This window comes from Pseudophryne corroboree, chromosome 2 (genome assembly GCF_028390025.1).
Source record: "Pseudophryne corroboree isolate aPseCor3 chromosome 2, aPseCor3.hap2, whole genome shotgun sequence".
NCBI lineage: Eukaryota > Metazoa > Chordata > Amphibia > Anura > Myobatrachidae > Pseudophryne > Pseudophryne corroboree.
Genome location: NC_086445.1, coordinates 240,958,437 through 240,972,290, shown reverse-complemented (window position 1 = coordinate 240,972,290; position 13,854 = coordinate 240,958,437). Strand labels below are relative to the sequence as shown.

The following is a 13,854-nucleotide window of genomic DNA, read 5'->3' as shown; positions in this document are numbered from 1 at the left end:
GCCAATACGCTCAGGGAATGATGGATTATCCCAAAGGGGGTAAACCGTGGGAGGGGAGGGGACCAACGAAAAGGTCTTACAAAGCCTATCCCATAGAGTGAGCGTTAAAGCAACAGATGGGAAACGGGTCAAGTTGGGGGGCTGCTGAGCTCGGGGAATCCAGAGCAAAGTGGAAACCGAAGTCAGCTGCGTGAGTGCAGATTCAAGCTGTACCCAACGCCTGGTGGAGCTATCCACATGCCATTGAGTGGCCTGCGATAATTGAGCAGCATAGTAGTAAAGCTTCAAATTTGGGACCCCTAAACCTCCCTCCTTGGCCCCACTGTACAAAATTTTAAGCCGGACTCTAGGTCTCTTGCCAGCCCATAGGAACAAAGACAGCTTTTTCTGTAACTTAATAAAAACATGTGAGGGAATCATAATCGGAAGGGCTTGAAAGAGAAAGCAGTCGGGGCAAAAAAATCATTTTTAAAGCATTCGCTCTGCCTGTCCAGGAGATAAAATGTCCCGACCACTGTGTGAGATCCGCTGAAATCAAGTTGAGAAGTCTAGGAAAATTGGAGGTAAACAGTTGGGAGTACTCTTTGGTCAGGTAGATTCCCAGATACTTCATATGGAGATGTTTCCATCTGAAGGAGAAGCTCAAGGCCAAGGACTGTCTAAGTGGACCAGGGAGGTAGAAATCTAAAACTTCCGATTTCGAGTCGTTAATTTTGAAGTTGGAGATGATACTAAAATCCTGTAAAATCTGAAACAAGTTGGGGAGGGAGATAAGCGGATTAGAGACAGTGAGAAGGATATCATCCGCATATAAGGAAATTTTATATTCATCAGGGCCAACTGTGATACCTGAGACGTCCAGGCAACCACGTCTTTTGGAGGCTAGGGGCTCTGCCATGAGGGCAAAAATTAGCGGGGACAGGGGGCACCCCTGCCTAGTGCCATTATATATCGTGAAGGGTTGGGAGGAGCAGCCATTGGCTAGGACGCGGGCCGTGGGGGAGTTATATAGTGCATTAATTCCCGATAGGAAATTATCCCTGAAACCAAATTGTGCCAGGGTCCTATGCATATATAGCCAAGAGATGCGGTCGAAAGCCTTTTCCGCGTCCAAGCCCATGACCATAGAGGGGGTTTTAGAGAAATTTATAAATTGGATAGTATCGACTGCTCTTGTAATGTTGTCATAGGCTTGTCTACCCGGCATGAAACCCACCTGATCTGGGTGGACCAGATGTGATATCACTCCAGCGAGACGGTTAGCCAAGATCTTTGCAAATAATTTTAAATCTGAATTTAACAGCGAAATGGGCCTACAATTACTGCAATTAGTAGGCTCGGGCTTCGGAATAACAACTATTTCAGCCGCAGTAGTGGCCCCATCAAAAGAGGAACCAGACAAAAATAAGAATTTACTTACCGATAATTCTATTTCTCATAGTCCGTAGTGGATGCTGGGGACTCCGTAAGGACCATGGGAATAGCGGCTCCGCAGGAGACTGGGCACATCTAAAGAAAGCTTTAGGACTATCTGGTGTGCACTGGCTCCTCCCCCTATGACCCTCCTCCAAGCCTCAGTTAGGATACTGTGCCCGGACGAGCGTACACAATAAGGAAGGATTTTGAATCCCGGGTAAGACTCATACCAGCCACACCAATCACACCGTATAACCTATGATCTGAACCCAGTTAACAGCATGATAACAGAGGAGCCTCTGAAAGATGGCTCACAACAATAATAACCCGATTTTTGTAACAATAACTATGTACAAGTATTGCAGACAATCCGCACTTGGGATGGGCGCCCAGCATCCACTACGGACTATGAGAAATAGAATTATCGGTAAGTAAATTCTTATTTTCTCTAACGTCCTAAGTGGATGCTGGGGACTCCGTAAGGACCATGGGGATTATACCAAAGCTCCCAAACGGGCGGGAGAGTGCGGATGACTCTGCAGCACCAAATGAGAGAACTCCCGGTCCTCCTCAGCCAGGATATCAATTTTGTAGAATTTTACAAACGTATTTGCTCCTGACCAAGTAGCTGCTCGGCAAAGTTGTAAAGCCGAGACCCCTCGGGCAGCCGCCCAAGATGAGCCCACCTTCCTTGTGGAGTGGGCATTTACAGATTTTTGGCTGTGGCAGGCCTGCCACAGAATGTGCAAGCCGAATTGTACTACAAATCCAACGAGCAATAGTCTGCTTAGAAGCAGGAGCACCCAGCTTGTTGGGTGCATACAGGATAAACAGCGAGGCAGATTTCCTGACTCCAGCCGTCCTGGAAACATATATTTTCAGGGCACTGACAACGTCTAGCAACTTGGAGGCCTCCAAGTCCCTAGTAGCCGCAGGCACCACAAATAGGTTGGTTCAGGTGAAACGCTGAAACCACCTTGGGGAGAAACTGAGGACGAGTCCTCAATTCCGCCCTGTCCGAATGGAAAATCAGATAAGGGCTTTTTCAGGATAAAGCCGCCAATTCTGACAGGCCAGGGCCAACAGCATGACCACTTTTCATGTGAGATATTTTAACTCCACAGATTTAAGTGGTTCAAACCAATGTGACTTTTGGAACCCAAAACTACATTGAGATCCCAAAGTGCCACTGGAGGCACAAAAGGAGGCTGTATATGCAGTACCCCTTTTACAAACGTCTGAACTTCAGGGACTGAAGCTAGTTCTTTTTTGGAAGAAAATTGACAGGGCCGAAATTTGAACCTTAATGGACCCCAATTTCAGGCCCATAGACACTCCTGTTTGCAGGAAATGTAGGAATCGACCCAGTTGAATTTCCTCCGTCGGGCCTTACTGGCCTCGCACCACGCAACATATTTTCGCCAATTGCAGTGATAATGTTTTTGCGGTTACATCCTTCCTGGCTTTGATCAGGATAGGGATGACTTCATCCGGAATGCCTTTTTTCCTTCAGGATCCGGCGTTCAACCGCCATGCCGTCAAACGCAGCCGCGGTAAGTCTTGGAACAGACAGGGTCCTTGCTGGAGCAGGTCCCTTCTTAGAGGTAGAGGCCACGGATCCTCCATGAGCATCTCTTGAAGTTCCGGTTACCAAGTCCTTCTTGGCCAATCCGGAACCACGAATATAGTGTTTACTCCTCTCCATCTTATCAATCTCAGTACCTTGGGTATGAGAGGCAGAGGAGGGAACACATACCCTGACTGGTACACCCACGGTGTTACCAGAGCGTCTACAGCTTATTGCCTGAGGGTCCCTGGACCTGGCGCAATACCTGTCGAGTTTTTAATCATGTGGAAGACTTCTGGGTGAAGTCCCCACTCTCCCGGGTGGAGGTCGTGCTGAGGAAGTCTGCTTCCCAGTTGTCCACTCCCGGAATGAATACTGCTGACAGTGCTATCACATGATTTTCCGCCCAGCGAAGAATCCTTGCAGCTTCTGCCATTGCCCTCCTGCTTCTTGTGCCACCCTGTCTGTTTACGTGGGTGACTGCCGTGATGTTGTCCGACTGGATCAACACCGGCTGACCTTGAAGCAGAGGTCTTGCTAAGCTTAGAGCATTGTAAATGTCCCTTAGCTTCAGGATATTTATGTGAAGTGATGTCTCCAGGCTTGACCATAAGCCCTGGATATTCCTTCCCTGTGTGACTGCTCCCCAGCCTCGCAGTCTGGCATCCGTGGTCACCAGGACCCAGTCTTGAATGCCTAATCTGCGGCCCTCTAGAAGATGAGCACTCTGCAACCACCACAGGAGGGACACCCTTGTCCTTGGTGACAGGGTTATCCGCTGATGCATCTGAAGATGCGACCCGGACCAATTGTCCAGCAGGTCCCACTGGAAAGTTCTTGCGTGGAATCTGCCGAATGGGATTGCTTCGTAGGAAGCCACCATTTTACTCAGAACCCTTGTGCATTGATGCACTGAGACTTGGCTCGGTTTTAGGAGGTTCCTGACTAGCTCGGATAACTCCCTGGCTTTCTCCTCCGGGAGAAACACCTTTTTCTGGACTGTGTCCAGGATCATCCCTAGGAACAGAAGACACGTCGTCGGAACCAGGTGCGATTTTGGAATATTGAGAATCCAATCGTGCTGCCGCAACACTACCTGAGATAGTGCTACCCCGACCTCCAACTGTTCCCTGGATCTTACCCTTATCAGGGAATTGTCCAAGTAAGGGATAACTAAAATTCACTTCCTTCGAAGGAATATCATTATTTCGGCCATTACCTTGGTAAAGACCCGGGGTGCCGTGGACCATCCATACGGCAGCGTCTGAACTGATAGTGACAGTTCTGTACCATAAACCTGAGGTACCCTTGGTGAGAAGGGTAAATTATTGACATGAAGGTAAGCATCCTTGATATCCCGAGATATCATGTAGTCCCCTTCTTCCAGGTTCGCAATCACTGCTCTGAGTGACTCCATCTTGAATTTGAACCTCTGTATGTAAGTGTTCAAAGATTTTAGATTTAGAATCGGTCTCACCGAGCCGTCTGGCTTCGGTACCACAACAGTGTGGAATAATACCCCGTTCCCTGTTGCAGGAGGGGTATCTTGATTATCACCTGCTGGGAATACAGCTTGTGAATGGCTTCCAAAACTGTCTCCCTGTCAGAAGGAGACATCGGTAAAGCCGACTTTAGGAAACGGCGAGGGGGAGACGTCTCGAATTCTAATTTGTACCCCTGAGATATCACCTGAAGGATCCAGGGGTCTACTTGCGAGTGAGCCCACTGCGCGCTGAAATTCATTGAGACGGGCCCCCCACCGTGCCTGATTCTGCTTGTAAAGCCCCAGCGTATACTGAGGGCTTGGCAGAGGCGGGAGAGGGTTTCTGTTCCTGGGAACTGGCTGATTTCTGCAGCCTTTTTCCTCTCCCAACCTTTTGCCCGCTTGTCCACGAAAAGACTGCGCCTGATAATACGGCGTCTTCTCATGTTGAGAGGCGACCTGGGGTACAAACGTGGAATTCCCAGCTGTTGCCGTGGCCACCAGGTCTGAAAGACCGACCCCAAATAACTCCTCTTAATAAAGCAATACTTCCAAATGCCGTTTGGAATACGCATCACCTGACCACTGACGTGTCCATAACCCTCTACTGGTGAAATGGACAACGCGTTTAGACTTGATGCCAGTCGGCAATTATTCCGCTGTGCATCACGCATATATAGAAATGCATCTTTTAAATGCTCTATAGGCAAAAATATACTGTCCCTATCTAGGGTATCAATATTTTCAGTCAGGGAATCCGACCACGCCAACCCAGCACTGCACATCCAGGCTGAGGCGATTGCTGGTCGCAGTATAACACCAGTATGTGTGTAAATACCTTTTAGGATACCCTCCTGCTTTCTATCAGCAGGATCCTTAAGGGCGGCCGTCTCAGGCGAAGGTAGAGCCCTTACAAGCGTGTGAGCGCTTTATCCACCCTAGGGGGTGTTTCCCAACGCACCCTAACCTCTGGCGGGAAAGGATATAATGCCAATAACATTTAGAAATTATCAGTTGTTATCGGGGGAAACCCACGCATCATCACACACCTCATTTAATTTCTCAGATTCAGGAAAACTACAGGTAGTTTTTCCTCACCGAACATAATACCCCTTTTTTTGGTGGTACTCGTGTTATCAGAAATGTGTAAAACATTTTTCATTGCCTCAATCATGTAACGTGTGGCCCTACCGGAAGTCACATTCGTCTCTTCACCGTCGACACTGGAGTCAGTATCCGTGTCGGCGTCTATATCTGCCATCTGAGGTAACGGGCGCTTTAGAGCCCCTGACGGCCTATGAGACGTCTGGACAGGCACAAGCTGAGTAGCCGGCTGTCTCATGTCAACCACTGTCTTTTATACAGAGCTGACACTGTCACGTAATTCCTTCCAACAGTTCATCCACACAGGTGTCGACCCCCTAGGGGGTGACATCACTATTACAGGCAATCTGCTCCGTCTCCACATCATTTTTCTCCTCATACATGTCGACACAAAAGTACCGACATACAGCACACACACAGGGAATGCTCTGATAGAGGACAGGACCCCACTAGCCCTTTGGGGAGACAGAGGGAGAGTTTGCCAGCACACACCAGAGCGCTATATATATACAGGGATAACCTTATATAAGTGTTTTTCCCCTTATAGCTGCTGTATAGTTAATACTGCGCCTAATTAGTGCCCCCCTCTCTTTTTTAACCCTTTCTGTAGTGTAGTGACTGCAGGGGAGAGACAGGGAGCTTCCCTCCAACGGAGCTGTGAGGGAAAATGGCGCCAGTGTGCTGAGGAGATAGGCTCCGCCCCCTTATCGGCAGCCTTATCCCCCGTTTTTCTATGTATTTTGGCAGGGGTTAAATGCATCCATATAGCCCAGGAGCTATATGTGATGCATTTTTTTTGCCATCCAAGGTGTTTTTATTGCGTCTCAGGGCGCCCCCACCCAGCGCCCTGCACCCTCAGTGACCGAAGTGTGAAGTGTGCTGAGAGCAATGGCGCACAGCTGCAGTGCTGTGCGCTACCTTGTTGAAGACAGGACGTCTTCTGCCGCCGATTTTCCGGACCTCTTCTGCCTTCTGGCTCTGTAAGGGGGCCGGCGGCGCAGCTCTGGGACCCATCCAAGCTGGGCCTGTGATCGTCCCTCTGGAGCTAATGTCCAGTAGCCTAAGAAGCCCAATCCACTCTGCACGCAGGTGAGTTCGCTTCTTCTCCCCTTAGTCCCTCGATGCAGTGAGCCTGTTGCCAGCAGGTCTCACTGAAAATAAAAAAACCTAATCTAAAACTTTCACTAAGAAGCTCAGGAGAGCCCCTAGTGTGCACCCTTCTCGTTCGGGCACAGAGATCTAACTGAGGCTTGGAGGAGGGTCATAGGGGGAGGAGCCAGTGCACACCAGATAGTCCTAAAGCTTTCTTTAGATGTGCCCAGTCTCCTGCGGAGCCGCTATTCCCATGGTCCTTACGGAGTCCCCAGCATCCACTTAGGACGTTAGAGAAATATCATTAAAAAAGTATTTCAGGAAGGGAGTAAGGGACTGCCTGAATTTCTTATAATACAATACCAGGAGCCCGTCCGGGCCCGGGGCCGAAGAGTTTTTGAGTGATTTAATTACGGAATCAATTTCTATATTAGTGATTTCCATATTAAGGGAAAGGAGTTGCGTTGCCGACAGCTTTGGTAGAGAGCAGCTAGAAAGGAACGCATCCATGCGGTTTTGTAAATCCGCAGATTCAACAGGGTTGGGTAGATTATACAGAGTTCGATAAAACTCCTGGAAGCTATTAGCTATCTTTTGAGGGTCGTAGATTGGGGTATTCTGGGCGTCATGAGGCATAGTATCCTACTCCTCTGTTTTCGTGAACGAAGCCGTGCGGCCAGGAGAGAATCTGTTTTATCGCCCTTAGCATAAAATTTATACTGCAACCATCTCATTGTTTTGGCAGCTTTAACAGTGAGAATCTGGTGCAACTGGCCTTTAAGCGCTAAGAGTTTTCTATAAGTCAAACGTTTAGGATTCTGTTGATGCATGCGCGTAAGAGCTTCGATCTGGCGCTCTAGACTCTCAATAGCTCGTGTATCTTTCAGTTTCTGTGCTTTTGCCAGGGAGATAAAATGCCCTCGAATGGAAGCTTTGTGGGCTTCCCAGATTATGGCAGGGGCGGCCCCTGGAGTGGCGTTATATTCAAAGAAATCATCTAATGATTTCCTCATCTGTTCTACATATTCCTTCCTCAGGAGGAGCGAAAAATTAAATCTACACCGGAAAAAGGAAGGTGGGGGCTGCGACGAGGACAACTGTAGCGAAACTGCTAGATGATCAGACCAAACTACAGGAGTTACCCGGGCCTTAGACAGTCCTTGGGTGGAACCACCATCAATAAGGAAAAGATCGATTCTAGAATGGACTCTGTGGGGGACTGAATAGTGAGTATAGGTACGCTCGGAGGGGTATAAGACTCTCCAGGCATCAAATAATCCCTGTGAGGAGATGGGAGTCGGCCAATCATTTGGATTCTCTAATTGTGACAGGGCTCGGCTTCGTAGAGTTGGAGCGGTCCCAGTGAAGATCCGGCACTGCGTTCCAGTCACCCCCAACCACCACCCGACCCTTGGAGAGTTTAGATAGCCATGTAAAAAAGTCTTTGTGGAAGGCACCCTGCTCCAGATTCGGGGCGTAGACTGAGGCCACCGTCAGGTATGACTGCCCCAGATTCAGTACTAGGATATTAAATCGTCCCTTCGGGTCAGCAAAAGACTGATCAACGGAGCAAGAGAGCCCATGGTGTAGGAGAATTGCCGTCCCTTTTTGCTTCTTATCTGTCGATGAATAAAAAGCCCGGGGGTAAGCCCGAGAGGACAAGGATGGGTGGACAGTCTTGAGTGTGTCTCCTGCAAGAGGACTATGTCAGCCCTCTGTTTCTTAAAAAATGTAATTGCCATAGTCCTCTTGCGAGGAGAGTTTAAACCGTTAACGTTTAATGTCAAGATACTCAGACTCATGGTGGATAACAAAAGAATGACAGATAATCAATACGCCTTAGAAATCTAAACCAGGAGTGAGAATGCACAGGGAGAAAAAAGGGTAGTGCACACTTGGGAAAGTCAGGGAAACCAAAAGGGGATGGTCTACAGACCAATCGTACAACAAAGTATGGTCGAAGTCTCAAGGACTCGACAAACATCACAGTTGAGAAGCTCCATCTACGAAGATGGGGTTCACTGCGATGTGGGGGGTGGACCAGCAGCACAACAGTGAGACAAAACATTGTAACCAATCCAGCTGTCAAGTCGGTAACATAAGCTGACATAATAAACGCAAGTAAATACGGGTGGGGCTGGGTAGGCCCCTATAGCTAACGTGGTGCCGTAAACAATCATAACAGAAACAAACAAACAAAAAAAAAAGGGACTGAGTGGACCAAATAGCCAATAGAGTGTAGAGCGGCCTAATGCGACTCTTCCGAAGCCTAGCCAAATGCTATACCCGTCTTGGCTGTAGTAGTCAAGATTAGTTCTGCATTCCAGACTGCGAAACAGCAAGACATTGCAGAGGAAGACAGAAATGGGCGAGGCTGAATTGATCCTTACGTCTCGTGTGGATATACATGTACTTAAACTAGCAACAAGAGAAGTCATAGTAAATCCAGTTAGAGTGTCACATACTAGAAACTTAGTGGGTTATATACGTAGGATCTTGTAAAACATAATATCATAGCAAAATTAGAAAACAACCCCGAGGGGTAACTGCCGTGACAAGAGCATACATAGTATAATAACCGCTAAAGGAAGGGGGAGAAAAAAAGAAAAAAACGGGGTGGGGGGGAGGGGGCACCTTTAGAACCTGTAAGAAAAAAGGTTAGTCAAGTACAGTGAAACATTTCGAAAGCAATGAGCAAAGGACACGCTAGGAGGCCATCTATGCAGTCGACCATTCAGCTTGTGGCGGTGCACTCTATTTCGAGCCCCGAACTTGACTGCGTGAGGGGGACTCGGTAGAGGGCGATATGATTCCCAGTCTCTTAAGGGAGTCCAGACCATCGTCAGTTTTCACAACCTGGGTTCTACCATTGAATGCGAATTGGAGTGAAAACGGGAAACCCCATCTGTACAGAATCTTCCGATCACGCAAGGCTTTTGTGACCGGCAGCATTTCCCGTCTCTTTCTCAAAGTGGAGGGAGCCAGGTCCTGAAATACGAGCAATTCAGAACCCTTGTACAGGACCGCCGGAACCCCTCGACACGCATCTAGAACTTTTGTTTTGACGTGGTAAAAATGCATCCGTAAGACAATGTCCCTTGGAGGTTGATCGGGGGGGCTTCGCCCGGAGGGCTCTGTGTGCTCTGTCCAGCAAAAATTGATCATCTGTGAGATCGGGACGAAGAAGCCGAAACAAGCCAAGTAAATAATCTTGTAAAGCTGAGTTGTCTACAGATTCCGGAACATTCCTTATCCGCAGGTTGTTTTTCGTAGGGACCTACTCTCCAAGTCTTCAACGTGCTCCTGCAACGATTCCACTTCCGAGCACACGTCAGACACATCCTGGGTAACCACGTCCTGATAGTTACATAGATCATCCGTTTTATGTTCCAGGGCGTCCGTACGGGAGCCCAGCGAGGAGAGATCTGATCTCAAATCTTGAATGGCTGCTCTCAATTCAAATCTAAAAGTGGCTGCAATACGTTGGACGAGAGAATCATACTGGTCTGGGTCGGAAGCAATGGGATCGTCCAATCTTGACAGAGATGAGGAGACGGGAGCGATCTTTGGCGATGCAGGCTGTTGAGACGAGTTTTTCCCTCGCTTGGGGCCAAAGAATGTGGAAGCAGCCCCCGTCGAGGGTCGACGATTTCTGTTGGCCATAGCAAAGCAGTCTGATGAAGTATGATTTCACTGTCGTGGGGATAAGGACCGGGCAAGAACAAGCACTTGAGGTCCTAGACTAGCATAGAAGTACATAGACGAATGAATACAGGTGAGAGTAATGAGAGGGGTACCCAGACGTCCCACATACACTAAATTACCATATGTGAATCTTCATGTGAGGCTAAGAGGGGTGAAAGTGGCAATAGACAGCGGCGGGTGCGGGCAGCTCACGCAGTCGATGCCACTACTCACCACGGCAGAAATGTCAGAGACCCAGATCGCGCAGGAAGCCCCGGCCAGCAGCGACTTCGAGCCCAAATCAGGGTGTCCTTGTGAGGTCGAACCTTCCTATGAGGAGGTCAGCCGCTACGGTGATCTGTGAGACCGTTCTGTAGAAATCTGAGACAGCTCAAGAGGTGGGCATAATAGGCTTGAGAGTGAAGAATGAGTTGAATTCCGGCATAAACCTGCAGACTCCTGGGGTGCCAAGGGATCAGGTTCCAACAGCCGGGAGTGATACAGTAAAGGTCCCACAAACAGGTCTCCTAGCTGGCAGGATGGCACCAGCGGGACTGCATGAAAACCCCAGGTTGCGGTTCCCAAATCCCGCGTGGGTCCTGACTCCCAGGAGCACCAGAGTAAACGGGAGACCAGACTGAACCCCAGTGAAGGAGGCTCTTATATAGCGGGGGAGGGGAAACTCCGGGGTACTGACAGCGCTCCTGGGTTGGAGCCGCTGAGAAGCGGGTCTGTCACGGCAAGATTGGCGCCACTGGTGGAGGGGACACAGGACCTATGAGGCCGCAGCAGGAGCTCCAGCGGGTGGGGTACAGAGGGCAGCGGATCGTCTCCTCTTCCGATGCCCAGAGCCAGGTGAGGCGGAGAGGGAGCCGGCCGAGAGGCAGAGGGGAGCTGCAGACGAGAGCCACCGCGCACCAGGTCCCCGGGGCCGTGCAGCGCAAGCACCGCAGCTCCGACCTTCCTGCGGGGGACCGGGATGCTGCTCGGCGAGACAAGGCAACTGATCTTCGGGTCTCCGCCGCTCCGTCCCACAGCAGCAGATCGGAGAGACCCGCGGGTTGTTCCGGAGAGGCACTAGGCAGTTATGCAGCGGCGTCAGGCGTGGAGCGGGTCCTCCCACGGCAGCTTCCGGTCCGGATCTGGGGGAAATCGAGGTCCCGGCTGGAGGTGTACGGGGAGGCCGCAACCCGCAGAGGGACAGGGGGTCTCTTCCGGCTCCGCGACCACGCACCCCGACAGCACAGTAGGTAGAACTAGGGAAGGGGCACCATATGGGGTATAACTGGCAGCAATAGAGGGGGATTAAAGGTAACTAATTAGCCGAGTGGAGTAGAGCCTCAGGGAGACACGTCCAGTCGTGATGGCTGCCAAGCCACGCCCCCCACTGTGTGGCATTTGTATATTCTCCCCGTACTTGCGTGGGTTTCCTCCGGGTGCTCCGGTTTCCTCCACAATCCAAAAATATACTGGTAGGTTAACTGGCTCCCAACAAAAAAATTGACGCTACAGAATACGTGCGCACTATATAAATAACTGGTAATAAATAAAATTAATAAATTATCATACAGTGTATTCCTGCTTTATGCTATCAAAATTATTATTAGAATATATATCACAGTATATGCTGAGAGATTGGGAAAAATATACTGTTCCACAGCTGCTTTAAGGCATCCATTGCTACACACAATGTGTATCCTATTATTTATTTGGCTAGTTCTCCATACCAAGCATTTGTTCTAGGTCCGCTGCAGATGATAAAGCCCAGAAATAAAGCTGTATAGAATAGTTTTATCTCCATCTGCAGATGTTCTTTATAGCATATTTCACTTCAGAGGGATTCTTACCTTAGGGTCTGAGCTCAGTAAGTTGAACCAAAGCACTGATGCAAACGCTCCTACAAGCTGGGAGAGGTGGGAGATCACCACAAAAGGCAGCGTGGCAGCCTGAAATACATAAGGCCACACTCATATGCAAGCACAACGTTCAACAATGAAAGATGTTTTGGAAAATAATGAACTACCAAATCCCTGAAGAGATCTATGCAAAATAAGTCACTCGACTCCAGGAGGCACAATGACGTGAGTATGCAATGGACATGACAGTGTTTTGACCAGTGTCTATTTCCAAGGCTGACATAGCCTTGTGCAGATAGGCTCTCCATAGAGGCATAATAATGCCTGGGGGGATGTGTGCAGCACCCTCTACCCCCCTGTGCAGTGCCCACCCCTCCCTCCTGATCTTTTGCAGCTGATACCATCTATCAAGTGATATTTTCAGTAGATGGCGCATACGCAAAAGATAGTAAAGAACCTTGCACTGAGCCAGAGCCATATCTATAACCTGCTGGTGCCACCTATCTGAATTTAATACACAAAAGATGATGCTACCTGCAAAGGTTAGAAGGGGATCCCGCTGTAGGCATACCACTCTGATTGTAGTGTGTGTGGTGCATGGCACGAGCACATGTGCAACGCATACTCTGCACCCTTTACAGAAATGCCAGTTGCTTTATTTTGCTCATTATCGGTACAGCAAGAATCCACATCTTCTATGGAGACACTCCAACAAAAGAAAAAATGCACTGTAAATAGGCTGGATCCTACCTAAGTAAAAATATGCATCATGCTCTGGATACCCTGTGAGCAAAGGTAGGACTGAAAAGCCACCATATAAAGGTCCTTGCTGCAGAAATGTAGTGATTTATCACTATGCAGCTGTAGGGTGTCCCTTTACATTCTAAATCATTGAATGCCCATACTGTTCTCTGTTCACTCTCTTTAGTCATATTTCCATTCCCCTGAACTCATCAACTGCCCCCCACCGAAGATACACAGGGCTCTATTTACTAAGCCTTGGGTAGAGATAAAGTGGACGTAGATAAAGTACCAGCCAATCGGCTCCTAACTGTTATTTTTCAAACCCAGACTGTGACATGGCAGATAGGAGCTGATTGGCCAGTACTTTATCTCTGTCCACCTTATCTTCATCCAAGGCTTAGTAAATAGACCCCAAAGTTCTAAACTACACAATTCTAAAGGAGTGTGGATTATTAGATCTACACTAAAAAGGTCTACAGTCAATAAGTCTACCACCAATGGTAGACATGCATTAGGTCGACAGTGTCAAAAGGTCGACATGGAAAAGGTCGACGCCAAAAAAGGTAGACACAATTATTTGGAAAAAAATTTGGGGTGTTGTGTCACTTTTCTGCCACAAACAGGCCCCATTAGTGTACTGCTTCGTTCGCCATGCTTAGGACAGGTTAATATTCCCAATCGTAGTCCACGTGGATGGTGAAGTATGAAAAAGCCAAAATAAATGGAAAAAAAAAAAACTTTAAAAAATTGTGTCTACCATATGTGTGTCGACCATTATGTCGACCTTTTGACCCTGTCGACCTAATGCATGTCTAACAGTAGTGGTAGACCTATTGACTGTAGACCTTTTTAGTGTAGATCTATAGTCCGGATACCATTCTAAAGCACATGTAAACTTCTAACACGCA

At 48.6% G+C, this 13,854-nt stretch overlaps 1 protein-coding gene across 3 annotated transcripts in view; it reads right to left on the bottom strand.

Moving 5' to 3' along the window:
* LOC135012671 (signal transducer and activator of transcription 2-like) overlaps positions 1–13,854 on the bottom strand; it is a 381,651-nt gene that overhangs the window by 131,707 nt on the left and 236,090 nt on the right. For all 3 annotated transcript variants that reach the window (XM_063952570.1, XM_063952573.1, XM_063952574.1), the window contains one exon: positions 12,194–12,292. In XM_063952570.1, coding sequence (XP_063808640.1) covers positions 12,194–12,292 — 99 coding nt within the window. The remainder of the gene's footprint in view (positions 1–12,193; positions 12,293–13,854) is intronic.